Source organism: Magallana gigas, chromosome 3 (genome assembly GCF_963853765.1).
Source record: "Magallana gigas chromosome 3, xbMagGiga1.1, whole genome shotgun sequence".
Classification (NCBI taxonomy): Eukaryota; Metazoa; Mollusca; class Bivalvia; order Ostreida; family Ostreidae; genus Magallana; species Magallana gigas.
In genome coordinates this window covers 47,817,870-47,836,088 of record NC_088855.1, presented here as the reverse complement: position 1 = coordinate 47,836,088, position 18,219 = coordinate 47,817,870, and the positions used below count along the sequence as shown (strand labels likewise).

Below are 18,219 nucleotides of genomic sequence, written 5' to 3'. Positions count from 1 at the left end.
ACTCATTATTCTATGTTTCAAAAGAGAATATAGTATGTTAGTCATTCAAAATGAAGAAAAAAGTCCATGGTGGTAAAACGTTATACCTTAATCACTTTGTTTGAATAATTTTAATGTTATTTTTGTTTTAGAAATAAAACAAGATATTAGCCGTCGTTGTTGCCAAATGAAAGTTAATTCAATAACTTTTCATATTTTTATTAGGTCTTTTGAAAGTCTTAATACGCAATGAAAAGTAATTATAACGAGATGAAAAGTAATTATGATTACAAGTTAAAAAGACGCAGAATTTTGGATATTAAATTCGATCGTTAAATTACGAAATAAAAAGTACATATATATACACTTACATTGAAGTCTTCTTTTAATACGAGAATGATGGAAAAAAAATCATAATAACGAGAGAGAGAGAGAGAGAGAGAGAGAGAGAGAGAGAGAGAGAGAGAGGAGAGAGAGAGAGAATCGTTACTAATATTAAAAGATGTAAAAGATAAACGTTAACGTTAAAAATGTTTTCTTTTAACTTTTCAGTGGTTATTGATATTACTTCTAAAATTGCTTTACATCGAGATTAAAAAGATAAATTTACCAGACTAAATAATAAATACTCTATTACAGTATTTTTATATTTTGTTAATAAAACTTCACACTCTGACATGTGATTGTTTAAAGCTCAGCTCACGAAAAAACATTCCATTTATATCAGCATACAAAAATTTCGACCATGAGAGATCTCGCGAGATTTCGACACGGTGGAAATAATATGGCAGATATGGGGAACCGATGGGAAGGTATGCAATTTGTAAACACAAGTATTTCTATCTGTTTTGACAGTTTGTCAATTTGAGAACACCATTTCTTGTGTATATTCAACTTACGTGAATGTTCTGTTAAGATTTTGTTTGCTGTTTGAGTATCTAAAATGTATATTTAGATATTACGGAAAATACCTGTCAAAACATTCGATAAGTAATGAAACCAAATGAAGATCCAGATAAAGTATTTTATACAAATTTTGAACAATAAAGGTTATGTTTTCTATTTTCAGATTTGCGGAAACAGGCAAGACAGCTTGAAAATGAAATAGATTTGAAGCTTGTTTCCTTTAGCAAACTTGGAACAAGTTATTCTCATTCAGATTATGGAAGGTAAATATATGATTTGACTGAGAGAAGTACCAGAAATAAATTTAAAAACATTATGGATGAGACCAATAGTGAAAATCTATTAAAAGAACAATTTGCTGTGATCAATCAAAGACCATATGTATTGGTCACAGTGTATTTTTTCTCTCCAAATCCTCAATATCTCATTTGATGCTTCACCCCTACTTTTTGTATGTCGTAATATATACTGTACCTATTTATTGGTTATGGGGACAGAAGCAAATTGTCCTCCAAGATGGCAACTATATCCCAAGGCAAAGTCGAGAAAGTCAAAGAAAGTTTTTATACACAATTGTCACTTGCAAAGAACAGGTTATAGTGTTAATCTAGAATGCTTAAGAGAATTGTTGAGAGGGGGGGGGGGGGGCAAAAAAATCGCAGGCGTGGAACTTTTCTCCTTGTTTCTTATACCAGTAGTTCTCAACTCTCAGAAAATAATGGTGAGATTTTAAAATTCACGAAAGGTGATTCTTAAAAATTGTGATTTTACGCATTTAATTTGGAATCTACATTAGTCAGTAAATAGATGTTTTGTTCAATCTTGGTACAGTCAATCATAAATCTGTTCTTGTATAATTGTCAAATATTTCAACCTAGTTGTGGAAATCTCATTCATCGAATATCATTGATGTAGCTACAACATCTCAATGCAGTAAAATGATAGACACATACGCTTGTTCTACCATACAAGCATTCATGATAAAATATCACTGGTTTGTAGTGAGTCGTCTCCCTTGATGCAGAGGTCTAGCAGTGAACATATGTTTGATACCATGGCAATGGAGATTGAGCAGCTTTTGTCTAAGGTATTACTGACATGCTTTCAGAAGGAAATGTTAGAAAAGTTATGTACTTTTGAAATAGTCTGTGAACATATTAAACAAGTGCAATTGTAAATAGATTTCTCTATATGGGTGCATGTTTATATGAACAATTACATTTTGATTTATTTCATTGCTATCTACCCATCATATAGCATTTGGTAATTCTAAAAGTAAATTTTCATTATTTTACCAGTAACAGTGATATCCAAAACTTCTAATGAAACTTCAAATCTGACAGATACGTTTGTAATTATTTCATTAATTTTGTAGCTGCAGGAAACTAACGACAGAATGGCAGATTACACACAGAACATAGGAACCAACTCACCCAGTGCGGCACTTCTTCACACATTACAGAGGCACAGAGACATCCTTCAGGATTACTCCCACGAATTCCAGAAAACCAGGACCAACATCACCGCTTTGAGGGAGCGAGAGGACCTTCTGGGATCAGTCCATAGAGATATCAAGTAAATATGAATAACCATTGATATATTGTGTTTAATTTGTAAAATAATAACAAAGCCAGCCACATAGTTGTTTATGTACATAATCATGTCCTCAAGTATCAATGCAATAGTGGCAAATCCTGTTGTTCCTTGATTTTCATTTGGAAGTTTTAAATCTTTTAGTGCATACAAGAATTCCTCCGGCCTTAACAGAAGAACAGATCTTTATTTAAAGGAAAATGAACACATAAGAAAGTAAGTTAATGAATCTACTACATGTATAGATACATTTAAAAAAAAGAATAACGGGTTACTTGTAGAATTCAAATATTTAATTCCTGAAATTAATGAAAATTATGTTTTTTGGTTGACAGCTCAGACAGGCTGATTGATGACCAGATAAGGTAAGAAGAGTTTAACAGCATAATCTGATCTGGATGATCATTTGTGGAGGTTATTTGCAAGTTTAGCCAGTACACTTCATTTTCACAATTAAATTTTGTTTTTCTTATATTTCAGTGTTGCAATAGCCACAAAAGAAAATATGCAATCTCAGAAGAAAATGTTGGGTGGCATTACACAGAGAATGAACTCATTAGCTAGTATCCTTTTCCTGTGTAGAATCAAATTTTATGGTCATTTAATTGAAATATTAAAAAGAGCCTATGCCTGATGCCCTATCATATTCAGTGTAAAAATAAATTACTGGTAACTAAACATGTATTTTCGATAGATTCAAGAAAGCAAGTCAAACAAACACCTCAAAAAAATTCAAAAGTGTATAAACCAATGTATTGTGAAACTCCTTAACATATTTAAAGATCGTTTCCCTGTCATCAACAACTTAATTCAAAAGATCAATCTGCGAAAGAGAAGAGACACCATCATCTTGGCGAGTGTGATAGCAACCTGTACCATTTTGTTAATGTTGTATGCGTTTCACTGACGAGGTCCCTGTGATATCAGTGTGTGAGAGTGTCCTGTGGAACAGTTGTGTTTGAGAGGGATAGAGAGAGTCCGATTGGTGTGTATAGGAGATGTTGATGGAGCATAGTACTGTGATGAGTTATCAATCATTGATCCTCTTTCAAATTTTCATTTTCATGTGTATTCAAGCTACTAATAACTATAGTGTTTGAACTCTGGTATTGTGTATTCAATGGGATTCAATCCTATCAATTCTAGCTGTTATTTGAGATTTATTTTAAAACTACATGTATTCCGAAAGTGTTTTAAGAAGTGTATTTTAATACCAGTACATTCTTCTTTATATTGGTAATAATTGTTAAATCCATTCGGTTTTGGATTCTTATTGACGCATATCGCATCCACTCTGTTTATTATGTAATGTATGTATTGACAACATTCCTCATGTGAAATTGGTGTTCATTTCTCATGGTTACATTGTATAAATGTATTGCATTATATTGTCGAACATTTTTAAAGAAATAACTATCACAGTTATATTTGAATCATTTAAAGTGTGACAAATATAGTTATCTCTTTTGTTTTTGTAAAAAAAAAAAATTGTAGCAATAAATGGGCCACTGTACGTGTACCCGGTATGTCTCCATTATTTACATCTGTAATAGGTAGCAAATTTATTCAGAGGTATGTTTTCACTCCGATATTTGTTTTTCAAAGAAGTGACAAAAATCATTTTGTATCAATATAGAAAAAAAATAAAACTCAAAAAAGTTTGTTCAGGCCACCATCAACATCACTAGGGGTCCCCATTATTATGGGTGACATGTCTAGTGTTGCTTTACAACATTTCAATACATGTAGGTGCATTGGTATTTACATGTAAATCACTAGCCAACTATCCGACTTCTTCTGCATCTAAATTTACAGTGTTCGAAATGAAACAATTATGTTTATATTTTTTATGAATTCATGTTAGCTGTACAATTTAAAAATCTTGAAATATTTAATCCTTGACAATCAATCTCTCTCATAATGGACAGATACATATGTACAAGTACATGTAGTCTTTGAGATATACAGCTGCCTGATTTGTTAAAAATGGGAGTAATTATAATGCAGATTGTCTTGTATATATACGGTATTTGAAATTAAGTGTTGGTGCCTTTTATTTATATACATTTAATAGTTTAATAAATTACAGTTCATCTGAATCATAACTGGATATATAGTATGGATGATTTTGACATGTGACGTGCTTCATTAAACCAAATGTAGTATACAAGACATAATGTGCGCTGACAGATTTTGTTTGTCATCTGTTTTAGATTGCCTGTACTGTTACGTATCATGATTAGCTAATATACAGTGTTTCACATTGTTAACACTGGGAAATGGCTGTTGGTAAATTGTAACTCTACAGACTATAAAACTGTTGAAATAAAAATGATACATGTAATAACATTTATGAGTATAATTGACTATAGAAAGAAAGTGAGCGCACAAGATTGTAAGTTTGCAGGAATCCTCGACACGAATCAATTGGGATTTAAATGTCTATAACCTCGAAAGGCTATGTACAGGTTTCAACAAAAATATATTATGTTGAGGGTCGAAGTACATGGCTATTCCGGTTATTAAAAAACCCACAAAGCTTTCAAAAAATGGCAATGAGAGGTAAACCGATAACTAGTTGGAAATGTTAATGAAAACATTATTTAATGAAGTTATATTGTGTTATCCTAAAAAACTAGTAATAAGAAAAGAATTTTTTTATAGTGTTCATACAGCAGATCTAGAAATCAATAAAAACAAATTAAAATATACCGGTATATTATAATTCAACATCATGTTATAATAACATACATTTAAAACAAAAAAAGTTTAATTTTTTTTAAAAAGACCACCAGTTGTATTTGAACCCAAAACACTGAATGTATGTATTCACTAAATCCAGGACGAAACCACTGAGCCACGGAGACTTGTCAATATATATGCTTTATAAAGTACTGTTTGAAACACCACTGTCATATCAATGGACTTTGTTTTTTATCCTTCAAAAAATAATTTGAAAAGTACATAATTAGTCATCTCTGGGTCATCTCTCCATCTTTTTTTAAAATGCGACATTTTTAATGTTGAAATATGTTACCTTTACACGTTTCAAATTTGTGGAGAGAAGACCCAGAGACAACAAAATCATTTAAAAACAGTTGTAAATAAGTAGGATTTTGCATGAATTGCATCGTGTTGCTATATTTAGACCCATATTATAATAAAACCTTTAGCATTTCAAATATTTTTCCACTCATTCCACATCCAACAGAAACCAAATAACGGTTATAATTCGAAAAATATTCAAAATTAATTGATGAAATTTTCACTCTCCTTGTGTGCCCAGATTCCTGCCGAATCTACATCTTAAGCGCCCACATTCTTTTAGCAAGAAGGTTCAATTTCTTGTTGAAAATATTAAATCCTCTGATATACTGTATACTGGGTTATTTTCGCCCCAGGTAATTTTCACCCTTCTACACTTTCAGTTTCGCCCCATCTTAAATTCGCCAAGGCACGTTTGTGTTTACGATTTCATTTGAGACATTGGAATTCGCCAGGTCTCAAATTCGCCAGCTGACAACGAGGGCGAAAGGGGTGAAAATAAAACGGGGGTGAATATTTCCCTGTATACAGTAATATTGATATCCCGTATCACAGTTGTGTTGATTCATTACTTGTGTCTGTTCCTCATGACTGCCAGAGCAAAGGAGTACCGTACACGAGACTTATCAAACCAAGTCTGTCGAAGGACTGTTCTTTTTAATTATATAACAGGGGCAAACTATGGTAGTTAATTTTGCACAAAATTAACAATGTGTGATTATTTAACACAGTAGTGCATGCAAGTCCCTTCACATCACTTAGCTAGAATTGGACCGGTACCTTATTACCCATATAACTTTTGAAGGTACATGTATTACCATTTCTGTGGAAACCTGCACACAGATACATCAATTTTATTATATACTAAGTGAAAAATAGCACTTTATACCGGTAATATGAATTTTAATAAATTAAGCAACAACACAGGTAGAGTACACAGGATTTTGTAACAAAATACAGGTATGAAAAACTTGCAGACTTTTGAACAATGAACACATACACATAGCACATGTTTACCTGAACAAGACAACTGAGTTTTATTATTCACAATGCCAAGAAGTCTTAATCATAAAGAGGCTTAATAACTCATTTCCAACACAGAAGCTGGCAGCGTCACAACTGCATCAATTAACAACATTGTTATAGTTGGAGGAATGTAAAACCTAATGGAAAGGGGCGCCTGATCGGTCAACTCCATTGCTTGTACATGTATGATGAGATCCATCCTCACATTTGACAGTTTTTAAACAGATACCACATTACACCTGGTAAAGCACATAAACATCATATAATCTGCATTTTCTTTCCTTTCCATTGAAATTAGACTAGCCATGGGCGGAGAACTTGGCAAACGGAACCGGTCACTTCTCTTGCATTGAGAGCTTCAGAATTCTTTCTAGTTCCTCCTCTTCTTCTTTCCGTCTCTTCTCATCCTCTGTCAAGGTTTGCTGAGACAGTTGGAGGGCTAGTCTAAGGTCGTCGTCAAGGTTACTGCTGCTGTTGGTTTCAGGAAGAATTTCTGGATAAGTTGTGTCTCCTGATTGTAATGCTAAACTCTCTGCAATTGCCCTGGAAGAATCGGTTACTGTGAGAATTTTTGCACCTTTTAATTTACAAATGTTGTGGCACTAATAAACAAAATGATTTGCCATTGTATTAAAAAATAGAAGTATACAGTATTTACTTGTTTGAAATTCTGATAGAATAATAACATACGATTACCTTTGTAAAAGAGCATCCTCGTCCTGCCTTACAGACGGCAAAGGTCGAGATGGTGGAGGAGGTCTTATGTTATTCAATGCTTCATAGAATGTCAGCTGTAAAATATTAATAAACAAGTCTAAAAAAGTGAAAAGCTATCCATTAACTTTAAAACATAATTTATTCTTGAAAAAAAAATAATACATGTCATTATTGCAAAAGGTAATACACATGTACATGTACTAGTGTTTTTATGATTAAAATTTGTTTGTGACAGGAATGCATGGTAGATGTATATTTATCTTCTTTGCTAATAAATGCCAAAGCTAAATTCTTTTTGATAATTCTTCTTGAATGGTACCTGTTTATTATACAACAGTGGTGAACACGGCAAAAAGAATGTTGGTGAGACTCAGATATAATCAAACCAAAGATATATAAGTATACCTGGCTCATTGATTCTAAATTTGATATCACATGTAGTATTTGGAGAAAAAAAATCACTAATAAAACTGCAGCTGTTTATTCAATCAATACTAAGATTAGGTTACTCTAAAAGTACTGTACAATGTCCCCCTTGCCCTTCAAGATCAGTGAATTCTGTACTTCTTAGTTACTAAATCATACAATGACCTCAATAAGCAATTACGTTAAGGTGGCTCTATACACCACTTTTTGATGACGCAGTATGCAAAAAAGTAAATCTGGAAGCATGCAATTCCGGTACTGGCTGATTTAAACTGAGGCGAGTTGTATAGGGGCCGCTTTTTAAAAAAATTTGTTAAATGAATAGTCTTAGATTTAATTTGTTAATTGGAAAAATCATTACTTACAAGTAATGTGACTCCTTCAAGTTGTTTCGTATTATTTATCGAAATAAACAATAAAATCAAGTATAATTTTTTAAATAGTTTCTTTCTGATATTTGATATCTTACCGCGTAGCGCAGTGAGTTAATAGGTTCACTTCAAACCTGTAGGTCCTGTGTTCGAATCCCGTAGAGGACAAAAAAAAAATTAATTTCCAAAACTTTCTAAAACGTATTATTTGGTTGAATACTGTGAAAGAGAATTCTAAACCAGTGAAAGTATCTAAATTATAATATACTTTGATCAACATTGATATTGACAGATGTTCCTAACCATTATAAGGGGATGGGTGGGTGGCTTTGAATTTCTCTCGGGTTGGGATACATAGATCCTATAAGTTAATTTTCCTCGTTATTTATTTGACTTAGTTTTGCATTAAAGCGAATGAATTCACATATATAGGCCTATAATGAACTATGTGTGTATTTTTCATTCCATCGTGATATTTAGGAAGTTTTAATGAAAAATCCCCAAGATGTTTGGGCCTTGGGACTTAGGAACGATAACTCTTACCTGAGGAACTTTTATACCAAATAAAATTTAAAATATTTTTTGTGTTTGTTTGCAATGATTTTCATTCAAATTTTTTATGTCTAAGTTAGTGAAATACATTTTCTTATAACATCAAGCAGCTTTTTTTAGATGATTTGTCAACAGAGTAAGAAAATAAGAAAATTTATGTTTTGTGGAAATAATAAAAAAAATTGCAATAATAAAATTTTTGAATGTTAAGAAGTATTATATTTATTTTTAGGTGTCCCAAAGAAATATCCATCATATGACAAAAAAATTTCTCTCAATTTGTTAATAGTTAACTTTTTAAAAATTATTTTACAAAAACACAAAAAAACATTTAAAAATTCTTTAAAAATACCTATAGTACCCCTATCATCATTTTAATATTTGATAAGTATATGTTTTGTGGTCTTCTGTTGAAAATTGGAATAAACTGTGGGTGTATAGAGCCACCTTAATTGTACAGTACTTGTACTATACAGGTACCTGTTCTACAGGGTCAGTATTCCCGTCCATCAGGCTCTGCTGAATGGCAAACTGTAGGAGCTGGTCATCTTCATCTCGCAGTCTCTCATGGTGAATATCACCTGTAAACAGGCCAATGAATGTCATTAAATGTCAAACTAAATTGTTAATCTGTAGCTGCACTGTCCTTAAAAAGCATGTACAATATCTACTCTATATGGAATTTCATTTTTTCATTACATCCCTTTTTGCTGCTTCCATCGATATGTGAAAATTACACAGGTATAAACCAATTCAATACTCTTAGTGTTGATAATCAAGCAACATGTAAGAAATTTATTGCCTCTCTTAAACTATGAATTGAGCTACTGATGATTACTTTACCTAATTTTCTGTATCCTGGTGGAGAATCAAAGCTAGTCTCATCGATACTGGCAGTAATTTTCCCAGCATCCTCTATTGTGGTCACACCTTCTACAGCGGCGTCACAGCCGTTAATGTTTCCAAAAGTTATCCTGGCATTTAGCACATGGAAAAGTGGGATCTCTGTGAAAGTACCAGTTAAATTTCATGAAGCTTTGAGATAACAAATCACTGGTTTCTTTGGTCTTAACTGGATATGTACTGTTTATGTATGTCTGATAAGCAAAATCGTAATACATGTATTATAAAAATTCATTGAAAACCACTAAAAGATGCAGATCAATGTAACTGTAATTTTGATATTAAACCTAAATCTCAAAAACAGCATTAAAATATACCCACTCACTTTAAGGTTGACATTCATGTATGATACACTGACTGTTCACTAATGATTTTTATTATTCTGTTTGTCCCGAAACACTGACTACGAATTACCATCAGTGTTGAAATCATAGAACATAATTTTGACAGACCATCTAATGCAAACATCATTTAAAGATCTTCAACCAACCTATCTTCACAGGAAATCCAGCCGGCAGCTGAAGAGTAATGAAGTCTCGGAGTTTTTGAAAATGTGCATTACTGGCTGCCATTAAGTCAATAATGGGAACAACCTGTTCTTGAAGTGACAACGGGTAATTTTCACACAACCACAACGTCGCCTTAAACTTTTGAGTCTTTTTCGATTGCTCAATAGGACGCCCAATATCACGGTCACCCAGTTCAACATGTCTATTGAAATATTCCTCCTTAGTAATAGAACTGGGATTGTAAATAAGAGATGATACATCCTAAAATGGAAAATAATTTGATGTTGGAGAAACTTAAGAGCCTTAAATAAGATGAATAATCAACTCACATGATTAGCAAGTTTAAATTTTTATTCAGTATTTAATTCTTGCAAATAAAAGTTACCCCATTTGTGGCCCCTTGTTTTTTGTTATGTTCCTCAGCTACACCTAGGAAGGACTCCAGTGGGGTTTTGCTACTTTTACCTTTGGATTTCTGTTTGTCAGCCTCAGACAAATGCTCTGTTCTAGTTTTTGTTATGAGCTCAACATTCGATGCACTGAAAACCTACAACATCCAAAATCTGTTTATTCCAGACTGAAACATTTTGGTAAAAATGTTGGGAGCAAGCAGGCACGTAGCATCAGGGGGGGGGGGGGGGGGGGGGGGGGGGGGGCCAGGGGGGGCCTGGCCCCCCCACTTTTTCTCGCAGCAACAATTTTTTAAAAATTTACATATTAAAAAATGAATTATAATGGAGTTGGCCCCCCCCCCCCCCACTTTTTTGGAAGTAAGGAAAAAATTGATATGAAAATAAGGAAATGAGGAGTAAATTGAAGTTACTCTTTTTGGAAGTAAAGGTTAGTCTACCCCCCCCCCCCCCACACACACACACACACACACGGATTAGGATTTTGAGAAACTTTAAATTTTCTTTTTCTTTTTTTTTGCTTGTCAAGATTTTTTGGATGGGTCTGGCCCCTCCACTTTCAAAAACGATGCTACGTGCCTGGCAAGTAAACCTAATTACTGGGTATTTGTGCCCATCAATATGTAAAGAATTAGAAATTAGAAAATGACCCTATTTCAACAAAACCTGTGGACATACATGAGCTTTGTCAGTTTATATTGTTGTTAGGATTTTTCTTCAATGAACAGTTGATTTCATGAATGAACTCAACAACAAAATCAATAAAAATTGATTCTAAATGAATAAGAATGAAACCATAATATATATATTTATATAATATACATGTATTAAAATGGGTTTTATTTTTTTAACTAAAAGCAAGTTGTGAATCCTAACATTTATCTTTTACCAACGTTTATTAAAGAATAGAATGGCGCATGATGATTAAAGAGTGAGCACCAAACTTTGGTTTCTTTGTACATCCATATCGTAAACCTTAATACCTTGGCTTCATAACCATTCACAACCTCTGCCCGGTCACTTCTCCAGCCCCAAATTCCTGATTTATTCCTGGAAAATAAATATAAAATAGCAAGACTAGAGTTCACTTATACTCTTACATGACTACAAAAATAAGGCATATACTTTGAAAAACATATTACAGTAACTGTTGACTTTGTATTAAAGCAATAAATACATCATCATTTATCAAACATAGCGTACCTTTCAAATGAAATCTTTTCAGTGTCAACATAAGTTGTGACTACAGGATTGGTCAGCCGAGCAGCAATTGCATCATCCGAGGGCTTCATCAGTGACATATCAAAGTTTGCGGGTAAAATTTGCATTGTTTCTGAGAACACCTCTCGTCTGTCATGATCCACCTCCATTGCCACCGCTCGGTCCGCTATAAAACATGACATACAGTACCAAAGTCAGTTCAAGGGTCATTAAGATGATCACAAATGAAAGTCTGATGAAATTTATTCACAAAAGAATTTATAACACTTATTAGTTGCATATCAATCTTTTTTTATTTTTATGTGTTTGTTTTCTTAATTGAAAAAAAATAGATGTATGGTATATCTGCTGTGTTTATTTACTTCCTTCCTGAAAGAACTTAATATCTTCATTTTAATTTCATATTAACTGGTTAAAAAATTTATAGATGTCGATGTTGATTGATATTGATATTGACATGTTACCGAGGCCTTTGATATTGATATTGACATGTTACCGAGGCCTTTGAAGATGTAACTTCTGCTTCCTCTCTCCCAGTTCATGTTATCAAAGCCCAGGAGAGTGGTGTCAATCCTTACATTGGACCCTGGATATCCAAAATTAAGTAGTCAAAATCATGTTACAGACAAATTCTCACTCAGGCACGTAGCAACGGGGGGGCCTGACCCCCCCCCCCCCCCCCCTTCCCCACTTTTTCTCGGAGCAACACATTTTTTAAAATTGACATATAAAAAATTGAATTATAATGGAGCTGGCCCCCCACTTTTTTTTGGAGGCTGAAGAAATACCCCCCCCCCCCCATTTCCTGTTCTTTTTTTTTTTTGCCTGTCAAGGTGTTTTGGATGAGTCTGGCCCCCCCACTTTCAAAAACGATGCTACGTGCCTGTCACTACCCAATTTAATTACCAGTAGTACTAATATTTCCACATCAAATGTCAAACATAAGCTAAAAGATTTGTGATAACATGTATATATTTGAACAATTTTTCCATTTCCAAAAAATATTCTCGTTTAATTTATAGGAATCTTTCACATTTGAACAAGACTTAGTTGGAAAAACAATGAAATTCAAGAAATACATGTATTCAAATACACCTCTTTTTAAAAGACAATGAAAACCATTTCTATGACTTTTCAAATGATAAAACTTCCAGTGTGCACAGTGTCCAACACTTTACAATGAATAAAACCATCATAAAACAGAATGGAACCTTGACCAGTGAGACTTACCGCTTTTCCAGACTCTGTATGTGTCACTGGGACACATTCTTGACACAAGAGGAACTAGAAGAGGAGGATTAATTTCATATCAATAAAACTGGAAACTAAATTGATGGCATTTGTATTTTTTATACTATCTTATTTTAACCTTTACGAAAACAATAATAAACCATGAAAATGTGACGTAATAAAAACAATATTACTCTACATACCCCAACTTGTAAACTCCCACTTCATCTCAACATAGAAATCTGGTGACTACAAGACATATCAAAAATTGATCACACTGTAAGTATAACAGCAACCATATGCACGTGCATTGTAGCTATTTATCTTTACATATAATTCTTAGAGATCATACAGATCTGAGAGAATAACGCACCTCCTTTAATCTTTTCAGTAAGTCAGGAACCCCTACGGTTCTTTTGCTGTATCTCTGGTAGTCTCTGTTTTCTAGTACTAACTGGACAAGTTCCGGATCCCCTGTACAAACTGCCTCATGCAAGACTGAAAAATTTAAATCTCATCTTTACCTCAAAAAACTAACTGAACACATGAGGAGATGGTTTGAATGAAATTATATTGTTGGATTAATGGCACTCACAAAAATAAAATCTAAAAGCATAAAATCTATCATTGTTGACTACCTGACCAATATCCTTTGTTTTCTGCCAAAGTGTTTGCTCCATGTCGTAATAAAGTCCTGGCACTTTCTAGATGGCCTAAAACTACTGCCAAATGTAATGGCGTTCTTCCACGTGGGTCCTTTTGATCCACATCATACTTCAATAAATATTTTTAAAGCATCTAGCATGAGTAAATTCACAAATGAAACCTTTATTTGGGTTTTAAATCCTACATAAAAATTTAAAAATATCACAGAATAGAAAATGTTGAATAGAAAAAAATAGAATAGTTGTAACAAGTAACAGTTTTGTTATTAAATAAACAACAAAGTAACTTCTCCCCCCCCCCCTCAAAAAAAAATAAATAAAAATGTAGTCATAAATATTTTAACTCCAAAGACTACAATATAATTTGAAAATGATCAAAATCATTTGAAATTAAAATTTGTTCACATTATCTTGCATGATCTAGAGATCCCCTATTTGGTTTCTAGCTTTTGTAATTTTTGTTTATTGGGTCAATGCAAAGAAGCATTTTAAAGACCCCATCCTAACTTCAATTCCCCCAATTACCCATCCCCCACCACAAATGGATAGAATCTACTCTCTTTCATTTAAAGAACTTGAACCCCCTTCACCAAAAAATGTTTTGTAACAAGTTTAAATGAAACAGGCCTAAAGGTTCCAGAGAAAAAGATAAAAATGTGATCCCCGGGATAATGTTGAGACAGAATTTATATCTCATATAAATATGAGATATATATATAGATATATATCCCATATTTATAATCTCATCAACACATTGAATAATTCCACTATCAACTGCAATGTTCATTTCTCGACATCTTCTCACTATTTTGGAACAGATCATGATTTGTTTTTTATTTTATCATAATAGAGGGTAAAGTCCTCTCACTGCCCATTTGAGCTCTCCCTATATATGAATTGGAAAATTGTGGTTCAAGATGGTGGTCCATACTCTTCGCCATTTTGAATCTTGTACAGAAATTTCATCAAAAGATATATGTTCATATTTAATTAAAATCCCACCGCTTTAAATTCTAAAGAAATCTTGAAAATATTGGTTTAAGCATTAAAAAATATTCTGCAACTAGACGTTTTGATCTATTTTCTCTGCAATTTTGTTCCGAGTATTGTTACTTTACTGAAAATTGTCCAGTGATGTCTGCTCTACTAACACAACATCACAATGTAGACTGAGCATGCGACCTTTAGCGTGCGTTATGGAATAATGCAAGATATTAAAACATATATCTTGATTGAATAGTGTTTTGGTTAGAACTTGTTTTTAGTTCTAGAAACATATTGTCAAGCCTTATGACATCAACAATGAAGTCAACCTCATACAAAAGCACAAATAATCCAAGACACCTTATAAATGAATACATGTTAATAGATGGATTCAACTGTCCACGTTTCCAATAAACCTGATATTGTAAATACGATTGTCTAATTGGCTTCACCCTCCAAACCGTTAAACATACAGCATTTTATTGACAATCTTAGGTCTGGTCTGTAGATCTTCAAAAATAATGATAGTTACAGCTAAAATATTCTGAACTCAATGTCAACTTTTACAACATAAAAATATGTGCATTAAGGAAATCAACTCTACATGAAAAAACTTGTGCAATGCATTCTGATGCTGCCTTAATTATCACATCATAGTGAGCACAGCCCGCTAGCGCAAAGGGCCAGCATGCACTGCAAGCTCTATATAACGACATCATCTGGACGAGGAGAAAATTTGAATTGTTGCTCTCTTTGACATACTGAATTTTATCTGTTTAGAGAATCATATTCACAATTCCTTGTAAATTGTATATGGCTGCCAATGTCATGTTCTTGCAAGAACATGTAAAAATGTATTTAAAGAAAGAAATGCATTAAAAAGATAAATCATATAATTACAACATTCTGCTGATTAAAGTACAATGGAGTGCAACTAGTTGTTTTAATCTATTTTCTAACCAAATTGTTCTGAAAGTTGTTACTTTGACAGAAACTATCTTGTGATGTCTGCTCTACTCGCATGACGTCACAATGTCTAGACAGAGCACGCAACCTTTAGCGTATCAATATGAATAAATAGATAGTGATATGCGCTTGTTTCCAGAGACATAAATAACAGATAGGCAACTGATTGAAATCTTGCGGTCCCTCTTGTTAAGTGTCCCCAGTTTGAATCAGTATATCTTTCTAATAAACAATTATATCGAAATATTAACAGCTAAAACCTATTACCAAAACATTCAAAATATTATATTTTCATGAGTTCGCGTCTAAAGAGGAGTTACAGGTGGTAGTTGGCTACTCGTCATCCGAGATTTCGCCAACATTTTATAGCTGGCCTATATATTTTCTAGGGATGTCAATGAGTACCCAGTTAACCGGGTACTCGTTCGAACATCCGAGTATCGAATACTAAAATCGGTACTCGGATGAATATTTTTTAATATTTTTAAGTTTATTTAATAATGCATTAAAACATCGGTTTTAAAACTTAAAATGTCCATTGCACTTGTACATACAGTAATTAGGATTTCCTATGCCTCAAAATATGCTAAATGACCGTTATCGCCTGTGGCAGTGTTTATATAGTAATTATCTTGACCAAGCACCCGTTACCTAGCTTTTCTCACCTTTGGCTGTCTTCTACCCTTATATTTGGCTTACTTTAATGATTTGTTTTCACTGAATATCGTTTATATAGTCTGTTATATATATTACATAGCACACAGTAGAGAAATTGAACAGACCTAAAATGCCGCCACCTACATCAAAGGTCTGGAAATATTTTAAAAGAACTGAAGATTCAAAAAACGTAAAATGTCAGCTGTGCGAAGTAAACTTATCCTATACGGGGGAACGACAAACATGTTAAATCACATTCGTCTTAAACATAAGGAGGAATTTGACAGGCCAGAAACTCCAGAAAAACAACCGACTTTATCGAATTTTGTCAATTCTCCAAGAAGCCGTAAGATCTCGGGAAAAGAGACAGATGATACTACACGTGGGATTGTTGATATGGTTATGTTTAATTACATGCCATTACAAATGGTCGAAGGCAAAGGCTTTAAAAAACTTATGTCCATCGTCGCACCAAACTACAACATACTGTCCCGTAATACTATAAAATCTAGGATCGAAAAATTGTACGAAGATCGTAAATTCGCTCTGTTAGGAGAACTTGATAGAGTTGATACTGTAGCTCTGACGACTGATACTTGGACGTCAAACGCAACAAAAAGTTACCTAAAAAAACAAAGTGCTCATAATTCTTACAACAGAAAAACACTTACGGGGAAACCTCCCATTAGATCATGTGGTTTTATTTCTACAAAAGTGACCAAGGTTTTACAGTTATCAATGTACTTGTTCATATTTATTTACACTTTTACCGAGTACCCGGGTACTCGATCGGAAAAACGTCCGAGTAACCGAGTACTTAAAATTGACCGATTTGACATCCCTAATATTTTCTATATATTTTTCTTATTATTAAATTTATTGTTTCCAACACTTTTAAATCCTATGCACATTTTTCATAACAACATACTTTTGGTTTAAGATCAATATACCCGGTAAATGTATCAATTTACTAAAATGTAGTTCTCAAAGTAATATTGGTCCTGTAACATTTTTCGTCAACAAAACACAGTAATGGCTGAGTTGCCAATCTCTGTTATTTATGTCTCTGATGTTTCTTATTATAGTCTGTCCCAAGATATTTATGCAGCACATTTGGACGATTTTTAATAAAAATACACATACCTGTGAAAGAAGTGAAATTGAAATAGTTGAAAGGGATATTTTCCAAGATAATTTCATTGACACATTATCATCTTTCACTCAGAAAAATTTACATGAATGAAAACAGATTCCTTACATTGATTTATAATGGGGAATGTTTACATCTTTTCTCCATTCGGAATACATTGAGCAATTTTACAACGTTATCATCCGGGCTTGCTGCAACACAAAATCTCCGTAGACATCACATTTGTTAGCATTGTATTGAAACCTGATCAGCTAACAGGGGCGTTTCGAATGAGAAATCTTTGGAATTGTCAATACTTTTGAATGAACATCGTTTGAACCCTGAGGTATTTATAAATATCATGCAATTAAGCAAAATGGGAATCCAAGATATCTTGGGTCAGAGTATAATTTGATTGTGAAATGGCGATCCAAACCGTCACACCGTAAAGCATAAATGTTATACTGGAGTGTAAATTATTTTTATTTTTATTCTTAATTCAAATATATGCTGCACTCGCCCCAACGGTCGCACTATAAAATTTAAACAAATATTTGTTTATGTTAAATATTTACATTCGATTTGTTGTTTGATAACTCTTTTTCTATTCCACGGAAATCATTGTCCCACACCAACCAGTGGATAGGAAACTCGTCCTGCAAAGTTTTACTTGACATTTCTTGTCTTATCTTCCCAAGTATATCATGATCATGACAAACTACACCATCTTTGTGAGTCACTCCTCCAATTCAGAGTTTTTCATTCCGAAAAGAAAGTCAGGATGCTGCTTCCGTGTGGTAATATTATTTACGGTTGTCGCACACAAGTCGACAGAAAACTTGATATGTAATTTGAAATATATCAAAATAGTATACCTTTTACATGAAATACATTAGATTTGTGCATATATATGCTTGTTATAATATTTTT

The 18,219-nt window shown here is 33.2% G+C and overlaps 2 protein-coding genes across 2 annotated transcripts; one reads left to right on the top strand and one right to left on the bottom strand.

The window, feature by feature from the left end:
- The first annotated feature begins 717 nt into the window (after nucleotides 1-717).
- Nucleotides 718-4,815, top strand: LOC105332072 (Golgi SNAP receptor complex member 1). The gene is made up of 8 exons (XM_011434515.4): nucleotides 718-791; nucleotides 1,049-1,148; nucleotides 1,888-1,972; nucleotides 2,261-2,460; nucleotides 2,623-2,694; nucleotides 2,814-2,843; nucleotides 2,959-3,041; nucleotides 3,261-4,815. Exons 1-8 carry the CDS (start codon nucleotides 725-727, stop codon nucleotides 3,383-3,385), a joined length of 762 nt encoding a protein of 253 aa, XP_011432817.2. The 5' UTR covers nucleotides 718-724; the 3' UTR covers nucleotides 3,386-4,815.
- A 1,590-nt stretch (nucleotides 4,816-6,405) lies between these two features.
- On the bottom strand, nucleotides 6,406-18,102 carry LOC105332221 (ankyrin repeat domain-containing protein 13D). Its single transcript, XM_066080089.1, has 14 exons — nucleotides 17,865-18,102; nucleotides 13,527-13,662; nucleotides 13,262-13,386; nucleotides 13,092-13,137; nucleotides 12,889-12,942; nucleotides 12,155-12,244; nucleotides 11,641-11,824; nucleotides 11,421-11,487; nucleotides 10,413-10,574; nucleotides 10,009-10,288; nucleotides 9,459-9,620; nucleotides 9,096-9,196; nucleotides 7,246-7,340; nucleotides 6,406-7,092 (listed from the first exon to the last, which is right to left on the bottom strand). Exons 1-14 carry the CDS (start codon nucleotides 17,964-17,966, stop codon nucleotides 6,885-6,887), a joined length of 1,812 nt encoding a protein of 603 aa, XP_065936161.1. The 5' UTR covers nucleotides 17,967-18,102; the 3' UTR covers nucleotides 6,406-6,884.
- Between the last annotated feature and the right edge of the window lie 117 nt (nucleotides 18,103-18,219).